This window comes from Oryx dammah, unplaced genomic scaffold (genome assembly GCF_014754425.2).
Source record: "Oryx dammah isolate SB20612 unplaced genomic scaffold, SCBI_Odam_1.1 HiC_scaffold_18, whole genome shotgun sequence".
NCBI lineage: Eukaryota > Metazoa > Chordata > Mammalia > Artiodactyla > Bovidae > Oryx > Oryx dammah.
Genome location: NW_024070202.1, coordinates 67,383,937 through 67,404,089, shown reverse-complemented (window position 1 = coordinate 67,404,089; position 20,153 = coordinate 67,383,937). Strand labels below are relative to the sequence as shown.

Sequence of the window (20,153 nt, the reverse complement as noted above, 5' to 3'; positions counted from 1 at the left end):
TGCATCACTATAACCCTGATTTTAAAGAGAATGCATATTAAGTTTTATAGACCGGAATAATGCTTATTAGTAGGTTTTTGCTTTAAATTGGAGGAATGTTGTATTGGTTTCTGCCGTACAACAAGTGAATCAGCCATAAGTTTACCTATATTCCCTCAGTCTTGGGCCTCCCTTCCAATCCTCCATCCCACTACTCTAGTTGTCACACAGTACCAGGCTGAGCTCCCTGTGTTATACAGCAATTTATCACTAGCTATCTATTTTACACATGTAGGTTTTTATTAGGTCAAGAAAGTTTCATAGTATGGTAGGCTAAATACTGCTCTGCTAAAACATATCTAGTCCTAATCGCTGGAACCAGTGAATGTCACCTTATACAGTGTTAATTAATTAAAAATAAATATTTTGCAGATTTGATTAACTTAAGCATCTTAAGATAGGGAGATTATCCAGGAGGTCGCTAAATGCAGCCTCATGAATATTTCTAAGAGGAAGGCAATAGGCTGTTTGATCTCAGAAGAGAAGGCGATGTGAGCACAGAGGGAGATGTTTCAATCATACACCCACAAGCCAAGGAACACCAACAGCCACCAGAAGCCAGAATGGATTGTCCCATTAGCGTCATCCTACTGACACCTTGGTTTCAGCCGAGAGTAGCTTCATATTTCTAACCTCTAGATTGTGAGAAAATAAATTTCTGTAGTTCACACCATCAAGATGGTGGTAATTCATTACAGCAAGTATAAGAATCTAATACAGATACTACTATTCCTAGTTTGCTAAAAACTTTCATCCTGGGACTTTCCTAGTGGCCAGTGGCTAAGACTTCATGCTCCCAATGTAGGGGTCCCGAGTTCCATTCCTGGTTCAGTTCAGTTCAGTTCAGTTCAGTTGCTCAGTCGTGTCCAAGTCTTTGCAACCCCATGGGCTGCAGCACGTCAGGCTTCCTTATCCATCACCAACTCCCAGAGTTTACTCAAACTCATGTCCATTGATGAGTGATGCCATCCAACCATCTCATCCTCTGTCATCCCCTTCTCCTCCCACCTGCAATCTTTCCTAGCATCAGGGTCTTTTCAGATGAGTCAATTCTTTGCATCAGGTGGCCAAAGTATTGGAGTTTCAGCTACAGCATCAGTCCCTGATTAGGGAACTAAGATCCCACATGCAGCAACTAAGATGGTACATCCAAATAAATAAATGAATAAATTTAAAAAAATTTAAACTTTTATCCTAAATGGGTTTTGATTTTGTCAAATTCAGTTTTTGCATCTATTAAGATGAATGTTTTTTTTTATTTTTTCAATGTTTTAGGTGATACATTACATGATGGAACTTCTAATGCAAAAATGTTCTTGCATTTATGAGATCAACTCAACCTGATCTTTTTTATTCATTGGTGGATTAGGTTGTGTTACTCCTAATAAGATTTATATTTAACCATGATCTGATTTAATCATCAGTAACTCCAATAGTCCAACAGATTATTTCTTCTTTTAGTTGTCTTGGAAACTGCTAATATATTTCAAATTTACCATACAAACATCTAAAATTACTGAAAAGAGAATGACTTTAAGTACACATCCCAAGTAGGTCATCACAAGAAAAGGGTTATATCTTCACATAGTCTACACAGAAACTGATGTGCTGCAAAGAGTTCTGTAAGTTTCCAGAAACCAATGAAGGTCTTCCTCACCCCATCAGAGAATACTCCACTTTGGCTAAGATGAATCTAGTACCAGAAAGAGACTTCCATGTTCTTATGAATAGAAACATGTGCACTATTTTCTAGGACAAATTAGTACTGAGTCTTACATAAATATATCCTCGAGGGTACTAATGTTTTAAGCCAGCCTAGGTTGTTCTGATTCCACTGAATACATACTGAGGTTCACCACCATGAACAGACAAGCCAAAGATAATCACTACCCTGTGGCCTATGCCAGCTCTAGCCATGAATATGCAGTCTGTTCTAGCAGCAGCCACTTTCTGGTCTGCACTCAGACTGACTGCATACTTTGTTCTCTTTCTTTCTGGAAATATGGTTTATCTGCATCACAAATCTATTCTCTTTTTCTGCAACTGAGAGTTTGAAAGTTCAGAAAATATTCTGATTTCATTGGGATTCAAATTGGCAGGCTTAGGATCCATGGGAAACAGAGACAGATATGTTTAAATATCAAAACGCAGGCTCATCTTTAATCAGCATATTCTTCTTCATCAATCAAGTGGACACTCACTATATGGCGATAAGCCAGTATCAGAAGAGTTTTACATCATCAAGTGAACTACATGCCCCATGCTATCCTCACTTGGTTGAGAAAGGAATCATTATCTAGTTAAATTTACAGGGCAAGAAAATTGATCTTCCAAGGGCACAAAAAACATACATGGGAACTTTTTTTTCCACTCTCTACTCAAGAAAATCATTGTGCATTCCTTAATGTTATAGCCAATTGTTTTCATCTTGAAGACATAAATGCTAAGTAGTCTATACAGAAACTGATGTGGGTTACTTTTTGGTTTAATAAATTTGTGGGTAATAAATATATGATGAATTATGAACAAGTTTAATAGATGTATTTTTGACATAGCACTAGTTTAAAGAACTGATTTTTCATTCATCCACTTATCCATTTATGCATTACTGATGTCTGCTTGAGGCTGGTGCTACACCTGACAACCCATAATGGTAGTACAGTGTGCTAAGCGTGCTCCCAGCGGTAGAGGCCACATGGTCAGAGAGTTCAGAGAAGAGGACAACCAGAAGAGCACTGGGAAGCTGCTCAGTGAAGGCTCCAAGCAGACAAGCACTAAGAACCACTCACTACATTTCCCCAGCAGAACCAAAAATAAGAGTGGATGAAAGTCTGACCTCATCTAGTTAGACTCTTTCTTGCCTAGAAAGTATTTCGTCAAGTTCTCCAGATTTATAATGGGTTTGTAGAGTCTGCATACCATTGACCTTAGATTATTTGGAATAAAAGTTGTATGTCCAGGGACTGGACTGAAACCCTTTGTACTACAGGCAGGACCAGAAAATTGGTCTTTTAGGTTGGGCATATTCTGAAATACAATCTAGTAAGGTTGCATTAGGCCAAGGACTCCCTGGACAGTACTAAGGGTTGTACACTGAACAGTCCCAACATAGACACTGCTGAAATATGTATTCCTTATGTTGTAAAATGGCAGGAAAGAGTCTGGTTCAAATAAAAGCAGTATATCAGGACAATTTTTTAGATAGAAATAAAGTACTTGAGTACAGATTACCATTTGTCTAATTCACGTGTTGGTTACTGGCTGCCGTGGTTTTTTTCTTTTTTTTTCATCCCAGTCATTACTCTTGCCACTGCCAGGAAACAGAGAAAAAGTAGATCACCTCTGGTGGTGATCTTCTTTGTCATTAGCACACTTACCCTGCCAGGCTGTTCCCAAACCATGCCTAGGACCAAAGCTAACAGTCCTAGAAGATCAGAGGAGAAGGTGAGAAGAGAAGGAAAGAACAAAGAAATGCACAAGGTAATTTTCTCTCTGTCACCTGCTTGTGGAGTCCTTCCCTCTCTGTGAGAGTTCTAGGGGTCATAGCTCCTCTGCTTAAACCTCTGGTACCTTCAGCATTGAGGCAGGCAGAACATCTCAGTCAGATACTACAGTGCTTGACTCTGCATGCCTCCAAACAGGGACCTTGTCTCATTCATCACTTCAACCTGACAGCCGAGTACAACATTTGGTTTGAAGTAGACACTGAAGAAACTGTGGCTGAGTGATCTGAATGAATGCAATTATCAAGCAAAAAGCATTTTTGGAATAACCAGTTGATTTCATTTATCCCTGACTTCATTGGGATTAATAATATAAAGCAAATAGGGGGAAATTGGCTTACACAAGGCGAGTCATCTTCCCGGCTCTGTTATCCCTCTTTTCTCAAGAAATGATGAAAGGTGGCATGTGCCAAAGAGAATTTCATTTTTAGGAACGAGTAGGGGAAAGTGATTTAATTAAAAGGAAAAAAAAGAACTTTTAATTCAAAGAAATCAAACAATACAGTGGTTGTTATTTCCATTTGTAAGATATCAGAAGAGTAAAAAATGGTAGGAGTTGAATTACGAGTAAAAGAAGGTCACTTCTACTCTGGGTAATCTGAAAAGTTCCTAAAATAGATGGCAACTAAAGTAGCCCTCTTACCTTGTAATTATTCATGATTTCAGTTAACCATGGTTTCACCGACTTGACTGTATCTTCTCGCAAGTACTTTTCAACTTTGGCTCCATCACTAAAAGTCTGGTTTCCCACATGGATGGCTTGTCTCACATGGGGGAGGGACAAAAATTTCCCGAAGTAACTTTGATCCTCAGGCTCCTGGCAGAAGGGGCATCAAAAAGACATTAGGAAATACAACTGGGTGGGAACACCATGCTAGGGAACACTTCAGATTTTTCCTAACATATACCACAATGAAGGTTCCCTGGTGGCTCAGGTGGTAGAGAATCCACCTGTAATGCAGGAGACTCGGGTTTGATCACTGGGTCAGGAAGATCCCCTGGAGAAGGGAATGGCTACACACTCCAGTATTCTTGCCTGGAGAATCCCATGGAAAGAGGAACTTGATGGGCTACAATCTATGGGGTCACAAAAAGTCAAACACAATGGAGCAACTGAGTGACAACATTTTCTTTTCCATACCACAATGAACAAGATACGACATGACTATTAACTGGTCTTCATCCCAAACATTTTGACTTGGGGGTTTTGAGGAGATTTAGCTCAGAGGTTAAAGCGTCTGCCTGCAATGCAGGAGACCTGGGTTCGATCCCTGGGTAGGGAAGATCCCCTGAAGAAGGAAATGGCAACCCACACCAGTATTATTGCCTGGAGAATCCCATGAACAGAGGAGCCTGGTGGGCTACAGTCCATGGGGTCACAAAGAGTTGGACATGACTGAGCGACTTCACTTCACTTCACTTCACTTCACTTCAAATTTTATCCAAAATGTCTGGATGATCTGATACTCTCAGAGCCAATATCCAATTTGCAAATGCTGGATTTTCCTTTTTGTAACTAGTATTTGGCCATCTGTGACTCCAATTAAAAACTCCCTTCAAGACAAAGATAGGGAAGATGAAGAGGTGAGATTATCAAAGACAACTTGCTCCTTGTTGGAAGCTCTTGGGAAAGAAGGTGAAATGGACCATAAGGAGCCAGGGAGGTGATGTGGTAGATTAAAAGATGAAGATTTCTTTTTCGTGTTCTGCTGTTTATTAAAAACACACACACAAAATACTCTGCTGCTGCTGCTAAGTCACATTAGTTGTGTCCGACTCTGTGCAACCCCATAGACGGCAGCCCATCAGGCTCCTCTGTCCCTGGAATTCCATAATTTAAGAGGAAAAACATATCAAGTGTAAAAATAGATGATACTTTATGAAGGACATAAATCAAAAGAAAACGTGTCATGAGCCTTATTTTTTAAAAACAGTGCATAAAAGTCTCTGTAAGATTCATTAAGCTAAAAGGAAAAAAAGGACTAAATGCTGTTTTTTTTTTCAAAAAGTTATGAAATAATTTAAAAACTGTTAAAGTTTGAAATCAACAATTCTGTGAGTCATCAATACTTTTTGCTAACTGTGAATACATTACTTTGTGAAGAAAAAAATATAATTTCAAATTTTGCTTCCTTCTTGCCTAGCAAATGTTTTTCTCTTGGTCAAATCTAAGTCCAAAACCCCAGCATTGGCAAATTCCATTGAAATTAGCTTTATATATTATATATGAAATAGTTCATAAATAAGGCAATTTTAAAAGCAGAATGCATAGTCATATACCCTAGACTTGGATTATACAATTTCAAATCCCTACTCTGGCTCCCTTTGTCTTATTCGATTAAAGCTACACAATAGACATCAACTTGGGCATATTTTTATGAAAGAAACTACTTGAATACTTTGAGAATATTCCAAAGGGCTTAAAGTGAGGGCCATACTAAATGAATTAAAAATCTTAAGTTAAAAGTAAGACAAAGCAAATATTTTTATAAAGGCTTTGGCAGTTTGGGTTATCCAAGCTATCTTAAGTACAGAACAAATAATGTGGGCATTTTCAAGAAACTCACTAAAAGCCTGGAGCTCTGGGGCCTGATACCCAGAGTTGCAATCCTGGCCTTTCTCCTTCACAAAAGAACTTCTGTATAACAAGCTCTACTGGGAGGGAAATTGTGTTAATCAGAGATTTTTCTTTTTGAGTTATCCGGAATATCACAGATTCTCAATGGTCAGATTATACAGTATACAACATTGGCAAGGTAAAAGATCCTATAGATTAGTAGACCAAAGAATGCAATATAGTTTGGACATGTTTTTCTAGTGTAAAGTCAACTATAATATTTCCCAAATCTGAGGAAGTTTCGTTATGCCAAAAGTTTTAAGCAAACACTATTATGGTTTTTTAAATGTTGTCATTACCGTGCACAGTAAAAGGTTGTAGTAATTAGAACATCCTGTAACATTCTGGAAGTAAGAAGGTTCACTTATTAAGCCGCCATCTAGTAGTCGGTCCAGTAACTAGGTTGGGAGAGAGGAGATAAAGAAATGAGGAAAACATCAGGGTAAGTAAATAAGTACAAGCATTTGTTTTTCATTTATTCAACAACAGTGTCATTCCCACATTGCTTCATTCAACAGTCATTCACCGCACATATTCTCTATGCTATAAACACTGTCCAAGGCATTGGGGAAACAGTGGCGAACAAGACAGATCAAAACTGCTTATATTCTAGAAAGAACATTAAACAAGCATTAATAGGTAAAACATGCACCGTAGTAGAGAGTGAGGGCAAAGGAGCAAACTAACAAGGAGAAGGGGAAGAGGAAGCGTCATGGGTGTGTGTGGGCATGTGTGTGTGCCTGGTGCTGGGTGGAGGGGACACTGCAGAGAGGAGGAACAGGTCGCACTTAAGAGGTGGCATTTAAGTAAAGAACTGTTGGAGGGAAGAAGCAAGGTATGCAGATATCTAGGACAAGAATACTTCAAGGAGAGAAAACAGCAGGCCCAAAGGCCCCAACGGCAAGAGTGAGCCTTGTGGGAAGGGTTATCGTAATATGACCACTGACCACTCACCCAGGTAAGAGGGGGCAAGAAACATACCTCCAGGTGCTTGAAACTGGTGGAAGTAAGCTTTGGACTGCTGGCATTGAAAACCCAGTCATCAACCGGGAGTGAGAGCAATTGGCACATGGTGTGTTTTTCTCAGGTCATGCTGAGCTGCACAATGGCAGGCATGAAGTGGTGGAGAGGGGCATTTAGCCAGGACTGTGGTTTGGCCGAAGGAGTTGGAGGACGTGCAAAGAGGTCACAGGTTGAGAATACGTGGGACTGAGCTTGGGTTTACGTTGGGTTAAGACTTGCAGGAGTGGGGGGCCGTGAAGGAGCAGTAGGGACCAGGGATCGAAAGAGAGTGCAGTTGCAGGGCGACAGTTCACACTGGTATGCTTGGAGAAATGAGCTGGGAGGACCAGAGTGGCAGGTGGGGGAAGAGTTTGAATCTGTAGCATCTGAGATTGTGGAGTGATTGCCGGCATTTTTTTGCAGGTGGAAAAGGGAATGAGCAGCTAAGGTAAAGAGAACAAGGTAACTATTCAGAGACTAAGACTGAGAGAGTGAGTCAGTGAGTGAGTTCAGTAGCTCACTCGCTCAGTCTGACTCTTTATGACCCCATGGACTGCAGCACGCCAGGCCTCCCTATCCATCACCAACTCCCAGAGTTTACTCAATCTCACATCCGTTGATGCCACCCATCTTCTGTCGTCTGCTTCGCCTCCCACCTTCAATCTTTCCCAGCATCAGGGTCTTTTCAAATGAGTCAGTTCTTCGCATCAGGTGGCCAAAGTATTGGAGTTTCGGCTTCAGCATTAGTCCTTCCAATGAATATTCAGGACTGATCTCCTTTAGGATGGACTGGTTGGATCTCCTTGCAGTCCAAGGGACTCTCAAGAGTCTTCTCCAACACCACAATTCAAAAGCATCAATTCTTCAGCGCTCAGCTTTCTTTATAGTCCAACTCTCACATCCATACATGACTACTGGAAAAACCATAGGTTTGACTAAACAGACCTTTGTTGCAAAGTAATGATGGAGAAGGAAAGATAGAGAAGCTCTATACAGTCAGCAAAAACAAGACCAAGAGCTGACTGTGGCTCAGATTATGAACTCCTTATTGCCAAATTCAGACTTAAATTGAAGAAAGTAGGGAAAACCATTAGACCATTCAGATATGACCTAAATCAAATCCCTTACGACTATACAGTGGAAGTGAGAAAAAGATTCAAGGGATTAAATCTGATAGACAGAGTGGCTGAAGAACTATGGATGGAGGTTTGTGACATTGTACAGGAGACAGGGATCAAGACCATACCCAAGAAAAAGAAATGCAAAAAGGCAGAATGGTTGTCTGAGGAGGCCTTACAGATAGCTGTGAAAAGAAGAAAATCAAAAGGAAAAGGAAAAGGAAAGATATACCCATTTGAATGCAGAGTTTCAAAGAATAGCAAGGAAAGATAAGAAAGCCTTCCTCAGGATCAATGCAAAGAAATAGAGGAAAACAATAGAATGGGAAAGACTAGAGATCTCTTCAAGAAAATCAGAGATACCAAGGGAACATTTCATGCAAAGATGGGCTTGATAAAGGATAGAAATGGTATGGACCTAACAGAAGCAGAAGATATTAAGAAGAGGTGGCAAGAATACACAGAACTATACAAAAAAGATTTTCATGACCCAGATAATCATGATGGTGTGAGCACTCACCTAGAGCCAGACAACCTGGAATGCGAAGTCAAGCGGGTCTTAGGAAGCATCACTAAGAACAAAGCTAGTGGAGGTGATGGAATTCCAGTTGAGCTATTTCAAATCCTGAAAGATGATGCTGTGAAAGTCCTGCACTCAATATGCCAGCGAATTTGAAAAACTCAGCAGTGGCCACAGGACTGGAAAAAGTCAGTTTTCATTCCAGTCCCGAAAAAAGGCAATGCCAAATAATACTCAAACTACCACTCAGTTGCACTCATCTCACACACTAGCAAAGTAATGCTCAAAATTCTTCAAGCCAAGCTTCAACAGTACATGAGCCATGAACTTCCAGATGTTCAAGCTGGTTTTAGAAAAGGCAGAGGAACCAGAGATCAAACTGCAAACATCCACTGTATCATCATAAAAGCATAAGAGTTCCAGAAAAACATCTACTTCTGCTTTATTGACTATGCCAAAGCCTTTGACTGTGTGGATCACAACAAACTGTGGAAAATTTTTGAAGAGATGGGAATACCAGACCACCTGACTTGTCTCCTGAGAAATCTGTATGCAGGTCAAGAAGCAACGGTTAGAATTGGACATGGAACAACAGACTGGTTCCAAATCAGGAAAGGAGTACATCAAGGCTGTATATTGTCACCCTGCTTACTTAACTTATATGCAGGGTACATCATGAGAAATGCTGGACTGGATGAAGTACAAGCTGGAATCAAGATTGCCGGGAGAAATATCAATAACCTTAGATATGCAGATGACACCACAGTTATGGCAGAAAGCAAAGAAGAACTAAAGAGCCTTTTGATGAAAGAGGAGAGTGAAAAAGTTGGCTTAAAACTCAACATTCAGAAAACTAAAATCATGGCATCCAGTCCCATTACTTCATGGCAAATGGATGGGGAAACAGTGGAAACAGTGGCAGACTTTATTTTTCTGGTCTCCAAAATCACTGCAGATGGTGATTGCAGCCATGAAATTAAAAGACACTTGGCTCCTTAGAAGAAAAATTATGACCAACCTAGACAGGATATTAAAAAGCAGAGACATTACTTTGCAAAGAAAGGTCCATCTAGTCAAAGCTATGGTTTTTTCAGTAGTTATGTATGGATGTGAGAGTTGGACTATAAGGAAAGCTGAGTGCTTTTCAACTGTGGTGTTGGAGAAGACTCTTGAGAGTCCCTTGGATTGTAAGGAGATTCAACCAGTCCATCCTAAAGGAAATCAGTCCTGAATATTCATTGGAAGGACTGATGCTGAAGCTGAAACTCCAATACTTTGGCCACCAAATGCAAAGAACTGACTCATTTGAAAAGACCCTGATGCTGGAAAAGATTGAAGGTGGGAGGAGAAGGGGACAACAGAGGATGAGATGGTTAGATGGTATTACCAACTCGATGGACGTGACTTTGAGTAAGCCTGGGAGTTGATGGCCGACACAAAAGCCTGGCATGCTGCAGTCCATGGAGTCACAAAGAGTCTGACACGACTGAGTGACTGAACTGAACTGAACTGATTACATAAGTTGAAACACATTTTTCCACTACTTGCTGACTTACCTGAGTATCATTTTATTTCCCTTGAAAAAGCAAAAGTGTTTTCATTTATCACTCAAGATTTTGGACCAGTGATCCACAGAAACATTGCATACCTTCAAGATTGTTTTGGGGGGCGCAGGGGGGTGGTTCTCTTTTTTCTGGTGAATCTGGTTTGGGAGAGACTCGTATGCCATTATCTCATTGTCTCGGAATATACAAAACACCTGAACTTCTCAGCAGTTTCACTAATTCTGTGGGTGCTTAGGCTGTTGGAGCAGACACCATAGACATCTATCTGCTTTATTTATCCCCCCACCTTTTTTTTTTTTTTTAAATGTGGACCATTTTTCACGTCTTTATTGAATTTGTTACAATATTGCTTCTGTTTCATGTTTTGGTATTTTGGCCATGAGGCATGTGGGATCTTAGCTCCCCCACCGTGAATCTCACATCCACTCCCTGCATTGGAAAGCAAAATCTTAACCACTGGGCTGCCAGGGAAAGTGAAAGTCACTCAGTCATGTCCGACTCTTTGGACCCTATGGACCATAGAATCCATGGAATTCTCCAGGCCAAAATACTGGAGTGGGTAGCCTTTCCCTTCTCCAGGGAATCTTCCCAACCCAGGGATCAAACCCAGGTCCCCCCATTGCAGGCAGATTCTTTACCAGCTGATCCTCAAGGGAAGCCCAAGAATACTGGAGTGGGTAGCCTATCCCTTCTTCAGTGGATCTTCCTGACCCAGGAATCCAACCAGGGTCTCCTGCATTATAGGTGGATTCTTTACTAACTGAGCTCTCAGGAAGGCCCCAGGATTGCCAGAGAAGTCCCTCTTTATTCCTTTGAATCTATCAAATGTTCTTAATCTTGATATTGCTTAATCCCTGTATGCTTCTTCCAAAACACATTGCATGTCTCATGTGCAGCTGGGCCTCATCTAATGTTATATTTCATATTAATTCTAAATTCTGAAAGTTTAGTCCTTTTTACCCTTCCTGCCTAAATAGCCTAAAACCAGTCTTAAAAATACTGTGATTGCAAGTTGAAGAATGACTCAACATGTCTCCGATAAGATCTTTCTTCCATCGCATTCACAATTGCATAAGAAATCCTATATGCACACTGCAGCCATATCAAGGGTCCTGGAACAGAAAGGGGAGCCCACCAGCGTCCTGCAGGGTGACCCAGGACTTCCTGAGCTCCCACACTCACACAGCTTGCTGCTGTCAGAATTCACAGCATCACTCCCTGGGGATTTTCAGGTAGTGCCCTGGCACCCTATTTTAAAATGGAGCGTCATTTTGTTACCCAACTCTTCTCCATAAATTTGTATGTCTCCTGTTTTGATCTGAACCAGCTGACCTGCAGCGCCTTAAGTCTATTAATATCAGGCCTCAGCTTTAATAATAACAATGCTGTTAGGTTACCGGTGACAGGCTGTGCCTTCAATAACAAGATTAAAGGCCTCAAAATTCAGTCACACCACATTTACTGGGTCAAACATCATGGCTCTATGGCAAAGGTGGCATAACCCCCAAGGAAGACTGCTTACACATGATCTTTGTTTGCACAGGCCAGCAAACAAACAAAGTCCCCCCATTCCACCCATATCCTAATATTTAGTAGAGTCTTAGGCTTTAAACAACCAAAAAAAAATGGTTCAAGAACATAATCATATTATTGGATCCTCAAATTCAATTTTAGGAGAGTGATGTGATGATATTTACAAAAGCCAACAGCTCTTTGCAAAAGTTGCAAACGACCACACCACCGTTTATACTCTTTGTTCCAGACACACAGGCACATGTGACATTTGTTAAACTGTGGCCACTTCCCCAGCTGGAGCCCCGTGTGCGGATATTCCCCTCTGAAGGGCTTAGAGCACATGTGGACGCATATGCATCCACTTTCCAGGTTGCCTTTCTTTTGATTTCCCTATAGTAGGGATGCCTTGAGGGCGACACAGCATGTACAGAAATCAAAACAGTTAATGAAAGACACAGTTATATAAACACCCCGAGGTGATCTCAGGTTTAAAATATTGCCAAAGTAAATTCAGAGAAACTCAGATGGTCCTTTTCTTCCTTATGAGCCCGCTCGTCTCGCCTCCTGACCTGTGATAGCACCCCGGATACAGCTTCTCTAACAATAAAACACCAGGCCAGGCACCTCGGTGCTTCCAGGACCTTCTCAGATGGTGCTTATTGCTCCAGGGCAGCACGGGACCCAGAACTCACTTCAAAGGCTTGAAGCCACTTCTCCTGATGGATGAATTTCACGCAGTCATTGCACTGCTTCTGGAAGTACTTTTTCTCCTGCTCATCCAACAAGCCAATTTGGAACAGGAATGATGGGTAGCCCTCTATGATCTGAGGAGAAAAGAGGCAAACACAGACACGATAGGGAGAGAAACGGATGGGAGGGGAGCCCGTCTGCTTGAGAAATAACCCTCTGTAACTTGTTAATTAGTGGAGCGGGACAACACACACACACACACACACACAATGCATACACAACACTCCACACCCACACCGACATAAAAATACAAACACACAAACATAGGTCACAGGCCTCACCTACCACACAACATATGCAAATACATCACACAAACACACATGCACACATGTACCACAGAACCATACAACACACACACACACCCATATAACACATACATGTACAAAATACACAAAAACACGCCAAGCACAGGCACACACACACACTGACACTTGCACTCACAGCCAACCTAGGCTGACACAGTAAGTTGACGCCATAGAACATTTGGTAAAAATTAGAAGATTTTAATTATTAGAAAGCCATTCGAGCAACAGTATTTCCCTTTATGAAGTTAGGTCTCTAGGGTTAAGAGGAGCCTCTGTCTGACTAAGGAGAAGGAAATGGCACCCCACTCCAGTGTTCTCGCCTGGAGAATCCCTGGGACGGGGGAGCCTGGTGGGCTGCCGTCTATGGGCTCGCACAGAGTCGGACACGACTGAAGCGACTTACCAGCAGCAGCAGCTGTCTGATTAAAGGGGATTTGCATCTCCTTAAGGAACAAAACGGAAAGGAAAGAAGAGCCACCTACCGACTTGGGATCAGAATACGCGTCTCCGAGAGCAATTCCCTTCAGGTTGATCTTCATGGTCGTCACAGGGTTGAGTGTGTGGATGTAGTGGGCAATGGCTGGCACATACTTCCCAGCGTAAGACTGAGAAGGGCAGACATTAAAACAAACCATCACATGTCGGTGCTACTAAAATGGCACATTTAGGTGAATTAAAATCACAATCAAACAAGCAGGATTTCCACAAGACTTGCACCATATATTTCATTCTTAACCTTACACTGCAAATTTCACAACAGCACTGAGCTCAGTCCCTTCTTTCTTTTGTCATCCCAAACAGTACCAAGTGAAGTGCAAGTTACAGGTTAGAAGCACAAAAAATACTAAGTGAACATGCCCTAAGTGAACATTCTAATTTCTTTCCAAAAGAAAATAACATGAACACCAGTGAACACAATTCTGCCATCCTTAGGGTTTCTCTTACCAGAAAGTTCCATTGCAAGTTTTATTAAAAAAAAAAAAAATCTAAAGGCCAAAGTTAAGATTTCAAAATCTCTATAATGATGCCAAAATTTGAAATCAATATGTATTAAAGGAAGAGGAAAAGGAAAAATATTTATTGGCCACTAAAATGGTCACTTGAACTTACCTCTGTTTTCAGCCTTTTACAATAAAAGGCTCTTTTTAAATTTTGAAATATTTTGTGGACATGAACATGATAATAATTCTTCTTTTAGATTATGCTGAAAAGAGCTATTATTGGTTGTGATATTTAAAAATAGTTCTGTATTCCTTCCATGAAAAAGCTGCCTTCCTGACATCTCCACTTGTGTGTCTAGTATTAAACTTCCTATGTTCAAAATGAAGCTCCAACCCTCTAACCCTCCCTGCAGCCTCCCTTTCCATTAATGTTAACTTTGTTCTTCTAACTGCTCAGGCCAACACACTTGGTGCTATTCTTGTCCTCTTTCACTCAGACCTCACAAAAGTCCATCAGTGAATCTCATCAACTCTACCTATTCTATCAAGACAAATGCAGAATCCAGTGTCTTTCCACATCCGTACTTTATTACCTTGCCCCAGGTCACCATCATCTCTTGCCTAGATTCTTGCAGTAGCCTCCTCAGTGGGCCTCTGTTTTTGCTCTTCCAGTTTAATTTCAAGACAGTGGTCTGTCAAATAAGATCAAGCAACTCCTCTGCTCAAACCGCTAATGACTTCCCATCTCCCTCAAAGCAAAAGCCAAGTCCTTTTTCTGAGGCATAAGGGCTGACATGATTTGGTCACTTCCCTCACCTTATCCTCTACTGTCCTCTTGCTCATCATCTCCAGCCCCTCTCAGACCAAATCTTAACTGTGATCTGCACTACTCCTTCCCTTGCATTAGCTGTTCCTCTCCCTGGAATGCTCTTTCCCCGATATCCATCTGCTTACTCCCTCACTTCCTTAAGGGAGGCTTTCTCAGAGGTGCCCACCCTGGCCACCCTATCTAAAATTGTAACACTGCTTTTTGATATTTTATACTCCCTTTCTCTCCTTTTTCATCTTAATCTTTGTCATTCTCCAACAGACTTTTATTATCTTGTGTATTGTTATCCTCTACCCACACTAGAACAGAAGATCCATGAACACAGAGATATGTCTATTTTGTTTATGAATGTTTTCCCTGTGCCTGGTGCTGTGTTTTTGTGAGTGCTCAATAAGCAGCTACTGAATGAATGAATTTTGAATTAACTTACATGCCTTTGAGAGTCAGCAATGCACATGTTTTAGATAGACTAGAGGCATTAAGTGGGCACATATGGACCGGTAGAACCTTCACAGTATTTCCAAGGCTTCCCAGGGCTCCAAAGTGCACAGTCTGAGAATTCTGGAAAGTTTTCATTCTTATTCCATGCCACAATCATATGCTGGAGTTATTATTCCCATGTCAACGTAAGGACACTGGGGCTCAAAGAAGGTAAGTGGTAGAGCCAGAATTAAACCTCGTCTGAGTGCAGGAGAGTGAAAGTCGCTCAGTCATGTCTGACTCTTTGTGACCCTGTAGTCCATGGAATTCTCCAGGCCAGAATACTGGAGTGGGTAGCCTTTCCCTTCTCCAGGGGATCTTCCCAACCCAGGATCGATCCCAGGTCTCCTGCATTGCAGACGATTCTTTACCAGCTGAGCCACAAGGAAAGCCCAAGAATACTGGAGTAGGTAGCCTACCCCTTCTCCAGTGGATCTTCCCAACCCCTGGATCAAACCCACATCTCCTGTGTCTCCTGCCACTGCATATGAATTCTTTACCGCTGAGCCACCAGAGAAGCCCAATTTTAAAAGTGAAAGTGAAAGTCGCTCGGTCGTGTCTGACTCTTTGAGATTCCATGAACTATACAGTCCATGAAATTCTCTAGGCGAGAATACTGGAGTGGGTAGCCTTTCCCTTCTCCACGGGATCTTCCCAACCCAAGGATTGAACCCAGGTCTCCTGCATTGCAGGCAGATTCTTTACCACTGGCCTATCAGGGAAGCCCCAAATGTGGTCTGATCTATTCTGAATCCTAAACCACCTCCAAATTATGAAAGAAGAATGTAATTTCCATAATTTATATAAAATCACCTCACTAATGAACTCCTCTTGTAATAATAATTATTTAGGCAAAGTGTTGAATCAAACTGTACTCATGAGTGGGCTTCCCAGGTAGCATTAGTGGTAAAGAACCCACCTGCCAAAGCAGGAGATGTAAGAGATGCGGGTTCAATTCCTGGGACAGGGAGATCCCCTGGAGGAGGACATGGCAACCCATTCCAATATTCTTGCGTGAAGAATCCCAAGGACAGAAGAGCCTGGGGGGCTACAGTCCAAAGAGTCTCAGAGTCGGACATGACTAAAGCAACTTGCACAGCACATAATCATGAGTACACTTTAACTTCCCTATGTGGTGTTATCAAAATGTGTTTATATGTCTGAAATTTGGCTTGTATAATTTTGCTATATTTTCTTTTTAGGGACAGTAAATGAATCAAGTAATATTTCTGTATGCAGGTCAGGAAGCAACAGTTAGAATTGGACATGGAACAACAGACTGGTTCCAAATAGGAAAAGGGGTACGTCAAGGTTGTATATTGTCACCCTGCTTATTTAACTTATATGCAGAGTACATCATGAGGAACACTGGACTGGAAGAAACACAAGGTGGAATCAAGACTGCCGGGAGAAATATCAATAACCTCAGATATGCAGATGACACCACCCTTATGGCAGAAAGTGAAGAGGAGTTAAAAAGCCTTTTGATGAAAGTGAAAGAGGAGAGCACAAAGGTTGGCTTAAAGCTCAACATTCAGAAAACGAAAATCATGGCATCTGGTCCCATCACTTCATGGGAAATAGACGGAGAAACAGTAGAAACAGTGTCAGACTTTATATTTTTGGGCTCCAAAATCACTGCAGATGGTGATTGCAGCCATGAAATTAAAAGACGCTTACTCCTTGGAAGAAAAGTTATGACCAACCTAGATAGTATATTCAAAAGCAGAGACATTACTTTGCCAACAAAGGTCTGTCTAGTCAAGGCTATGGTTTTTCCTGTGGTCATGTATGGATGTGAGAGTTGGACTGTGAAGAAGGCTGAGCGCTGAAGAATTGATGCTTTTGAACTGTGGTGTTGGAGAAGACTCTTGAGAGTCCCTTGGACTGCAAGGAGATCCAACCAGTCCATTCTGAAGGAGATCAGCCCTGGGATTTCTTTGGAAGGAATGATGCTAAAGCTGAAGCTCCAGTACTTTGGCCACCTCATGTAAAGAGTTGACTCATTGGAAAAGACTCTGATGCTGGGAGGGATTGGGGGCAGGAGGAGAAGGGGACGACCGAGGATGAGATGGCTGGATGGCATTATGGATTCGATGGACATGAGTCTGAGTGAACTCCGGGAGATGGTGATGGACAGGGAGGCCTGGCGTGCTGCAGTTCATGGGGTCGCAAAGAGTCGGTACTACTGAGTGACTGAACTGAACTGAACTGAACTGAACTGAACTGAATATTTCTGTAAATTGATCCCCCAAAGCAAGCATCTTTGAATAATCATTTCACTGGTAAAGAGGTGTTATATACTCTTCATTCAGTGGTGGTTTGTCCTGCAACTTTTCTGTCAAAGGTGTCATGATAGATACTTGAGTAGACACAAAAATAAATAAATCACAAAACACAATTTCTTTGAAAAATACATTATGGAAAACTTGACTCAAATGTCATTAAGGCTACCATTAAGTTTACCATTTTCATGGCTTATTATTTCCACCATGTGTACATTACCCAGCACATACTAGGTACATAAAAAGACATCTGATAAATGAATGACTCATCTGACATTTCTAAACACCTTTTTTCTCTATTGGAAATTAGTACAAATGCTAAAAAAGTATACCTTCCAGTGATGTTATCACTCAAGTTGTCTGGTTATAGGACCTGGCAATAAAACCCCTCACTTGCCTTTTTCAGAGATAGAAGAGTGTGTATTTTATAGGTAGTGATGACAAATCAAGACTAAAACAGTCACATTTTTATGGCACCTTCCCCCTTGCGATCATCATGTGTCTCTGAGATATATTCAGGCAGGAGATTAAGAAGGAACACCTTCTCAGTTTCTGAGCATCTACTATGAACAGGTTATTTCGCTTACTCTAATTTGAGCCAATGTAAAGTTAACATTATCTTCCTATATTTTAAAATCATGAAAACAAAGGTCTGTGCATTTCAGTCATTTGCCTACTTAGAATTCTATCCAGGCTTCGCTGCCTCCACTCTTCCCATTTCTCACATCAAATCACATTTCAATCAACGGTCCTGAAATGACTGCGAGTCTCTGGTCCCCAAAACTGCAACCCACTCTTGGATTTAGCCACTGCACCCTTGCCAAGTGGATCACTTACAGAAAATAAGAAAGTGAAATGGGTAGTTTTATTTTGTTTTATTGGGCTTCCTGGGTGGCTTAGTGGTAAATATATATACATATATATACGTATATATATCTGTCTGCCAACGCAGGAGACTCAAGAGATGCAGGTTCAATTTCTGGGTTGAAAAGATCCCCTGGAGTAGGAAATGGCAACCTGCTCCAGTATTCTTGCCTGGAAAATTCCATGGACAGAGGCACCTGGCAGGCTACAGTCCAAGGGGTTGCAAAGAATCAAACATATACCTACAGTCATCAAGACAGTATGGTACTGGCACAAAGACAGAAATATAGATCAATGGAACAAAATAGAAAGCCCAGAGATAAATCCACACACCTATGGACACCTTATCTTTGACAAAGGAGGCAAAAATATACAATGGAGAAAAGACAATCCCTTTAACAAGTGGTGCTTGGAAAACTGGTCAACCACCTGTAAAAGAATGAAACTAGAATACTTTCTAACACCATGCACAAAAAGAAAATCAAAATGGATTAAAGATCTAAATGTAAGACCAGAAACTATAAAACTCTTACAGGAAAACAAAGAAAGAACACACTCTGACATAAATCACAGCAAGATCCTCTATGACCCCCTGCCAGAGTAATGGAAATAAAAACAAAAATAAACAAATGGGACCTAATTAAACTTAAAAGCTTTTTCACAATGAAGGTAACTATAAGCAAGGTGAAAAGGCAGCCTTCAGAATGGGAGAAAATAATAGCAAATGAAACTGACAAGGAATTAATCTCCAAAATATACAAGCAGACCATGCAGCTCAAAACCAGAAAAATTAACGACCCAATCAAAAAGTGAGCCAAAGAATTAAACAGACATTTCTCCAAAGAAGACATACAGATGGTTATAAATGCATGAAAAGATGCTCAAACTCACTCATTATCAGAGAAATGCAAATCAAAACCAAAATGAGGTGCCATCTCACACTGGTCAGAATGACTGTCATCAAAAAGTCTACAAACAATAAATGCTGGAGAGGGTGTGGAGAAAAGGGAACCCTCTTACTCTGTTGGTGGGAATGCAAACTAGTACAGCCACTCTGGAGAAGAGTGTGTGATTCCTTAAAAAACTGGAACTAGAACTGCCATATGACCCAGCAATCCCACTACTGGGCATACACACCGAGGAAACCAGGACTGAAAGAGACATGTGTACCCCAGTGTTCATTGCAGCACTGTTTACAATAGCCAGGACATGGAAGCAACCTAGATGTCCATCAGGAGATGAATAGATAAGAAAGCTGTGGTACATATACACATTGGAATATTACTCAGCTATAAAAATGAATGCATTTGAGTCAGTTCTAATGAGGTGGATGAAACTGGAGTCTAGTCTACAGAGTGAAGTATGTCAGAAAGAGAAACACCAATATAGTATATTAACGCATATATATATATATGGAATTTAGGAAGACAGTAACAACAACCCTATATGCAAGACAGCAAAAGAGACACAGACATAAAGAACAGACTTTTGGACTATGTGGGAGAAGGCGAAGGTGGGATGATTTGAGAGAATAACATAGAAACATGTATATTACCATATGTAAAATAGATGACCAGTGCAAGTTTGATGCATGAAGCGGGGCACTCAAAGCCAATGCTCTGGGACAACCCAGAGGGATGGGGTGGGGAGGGAGGTGGGAGGGGGGTTCAGGATGGAGGGACACGTGCACCCGTGGCTGATTCACGTCGATGTGTGGCAAAACCCACTACAACACTGTGAAGTAATTAGCCTCCAATTAAAATTTAAGAAAAAAAGAATCAGACACGACTGAGCACACATGCACTCTGCAGTCACTATAC

General features: G+C 41.2%; 1 protein-coding gene across 3 annotated transcripts in view; it reads right to left on the bottom strand.

Annotated features, from left to right (window-relative positions):
• The window catches only part of CPVL (carboxypeptidase vitellogenic like), a 129,706-nt gene that overhangs the window by 39,866 nt on the left and 69,687 nt on the right, over positions 1–20,153 (bottom strand). For 2 of the 3 annotated variants that reach the window (XM_040259715.1, XM_040259713.1), the window contains 4 exons: positions 13,417–13,539; positions 12,572–12,703; positions 6,459–6,557; positions 4,186–4,359 (listed from right to left, as the gene is read on the bottom strand). In XM_040259715.1, coding sequence (XP_040115649.1) covers positions 4,186–4,359; positions 6,459–6,557; positions 12,572–12,703; positions 13,417–13,539 — 528 coding nt within the window. The remainder of the gene's footprint in view (positions 1–4,185; positions 4,360–6,458; positions 6,558–12,571; positions 12,704–13,416; positions 13,540–20,153) is intronic. The other variant, XM_040259714.1, reaches the window with a different exon arrangement.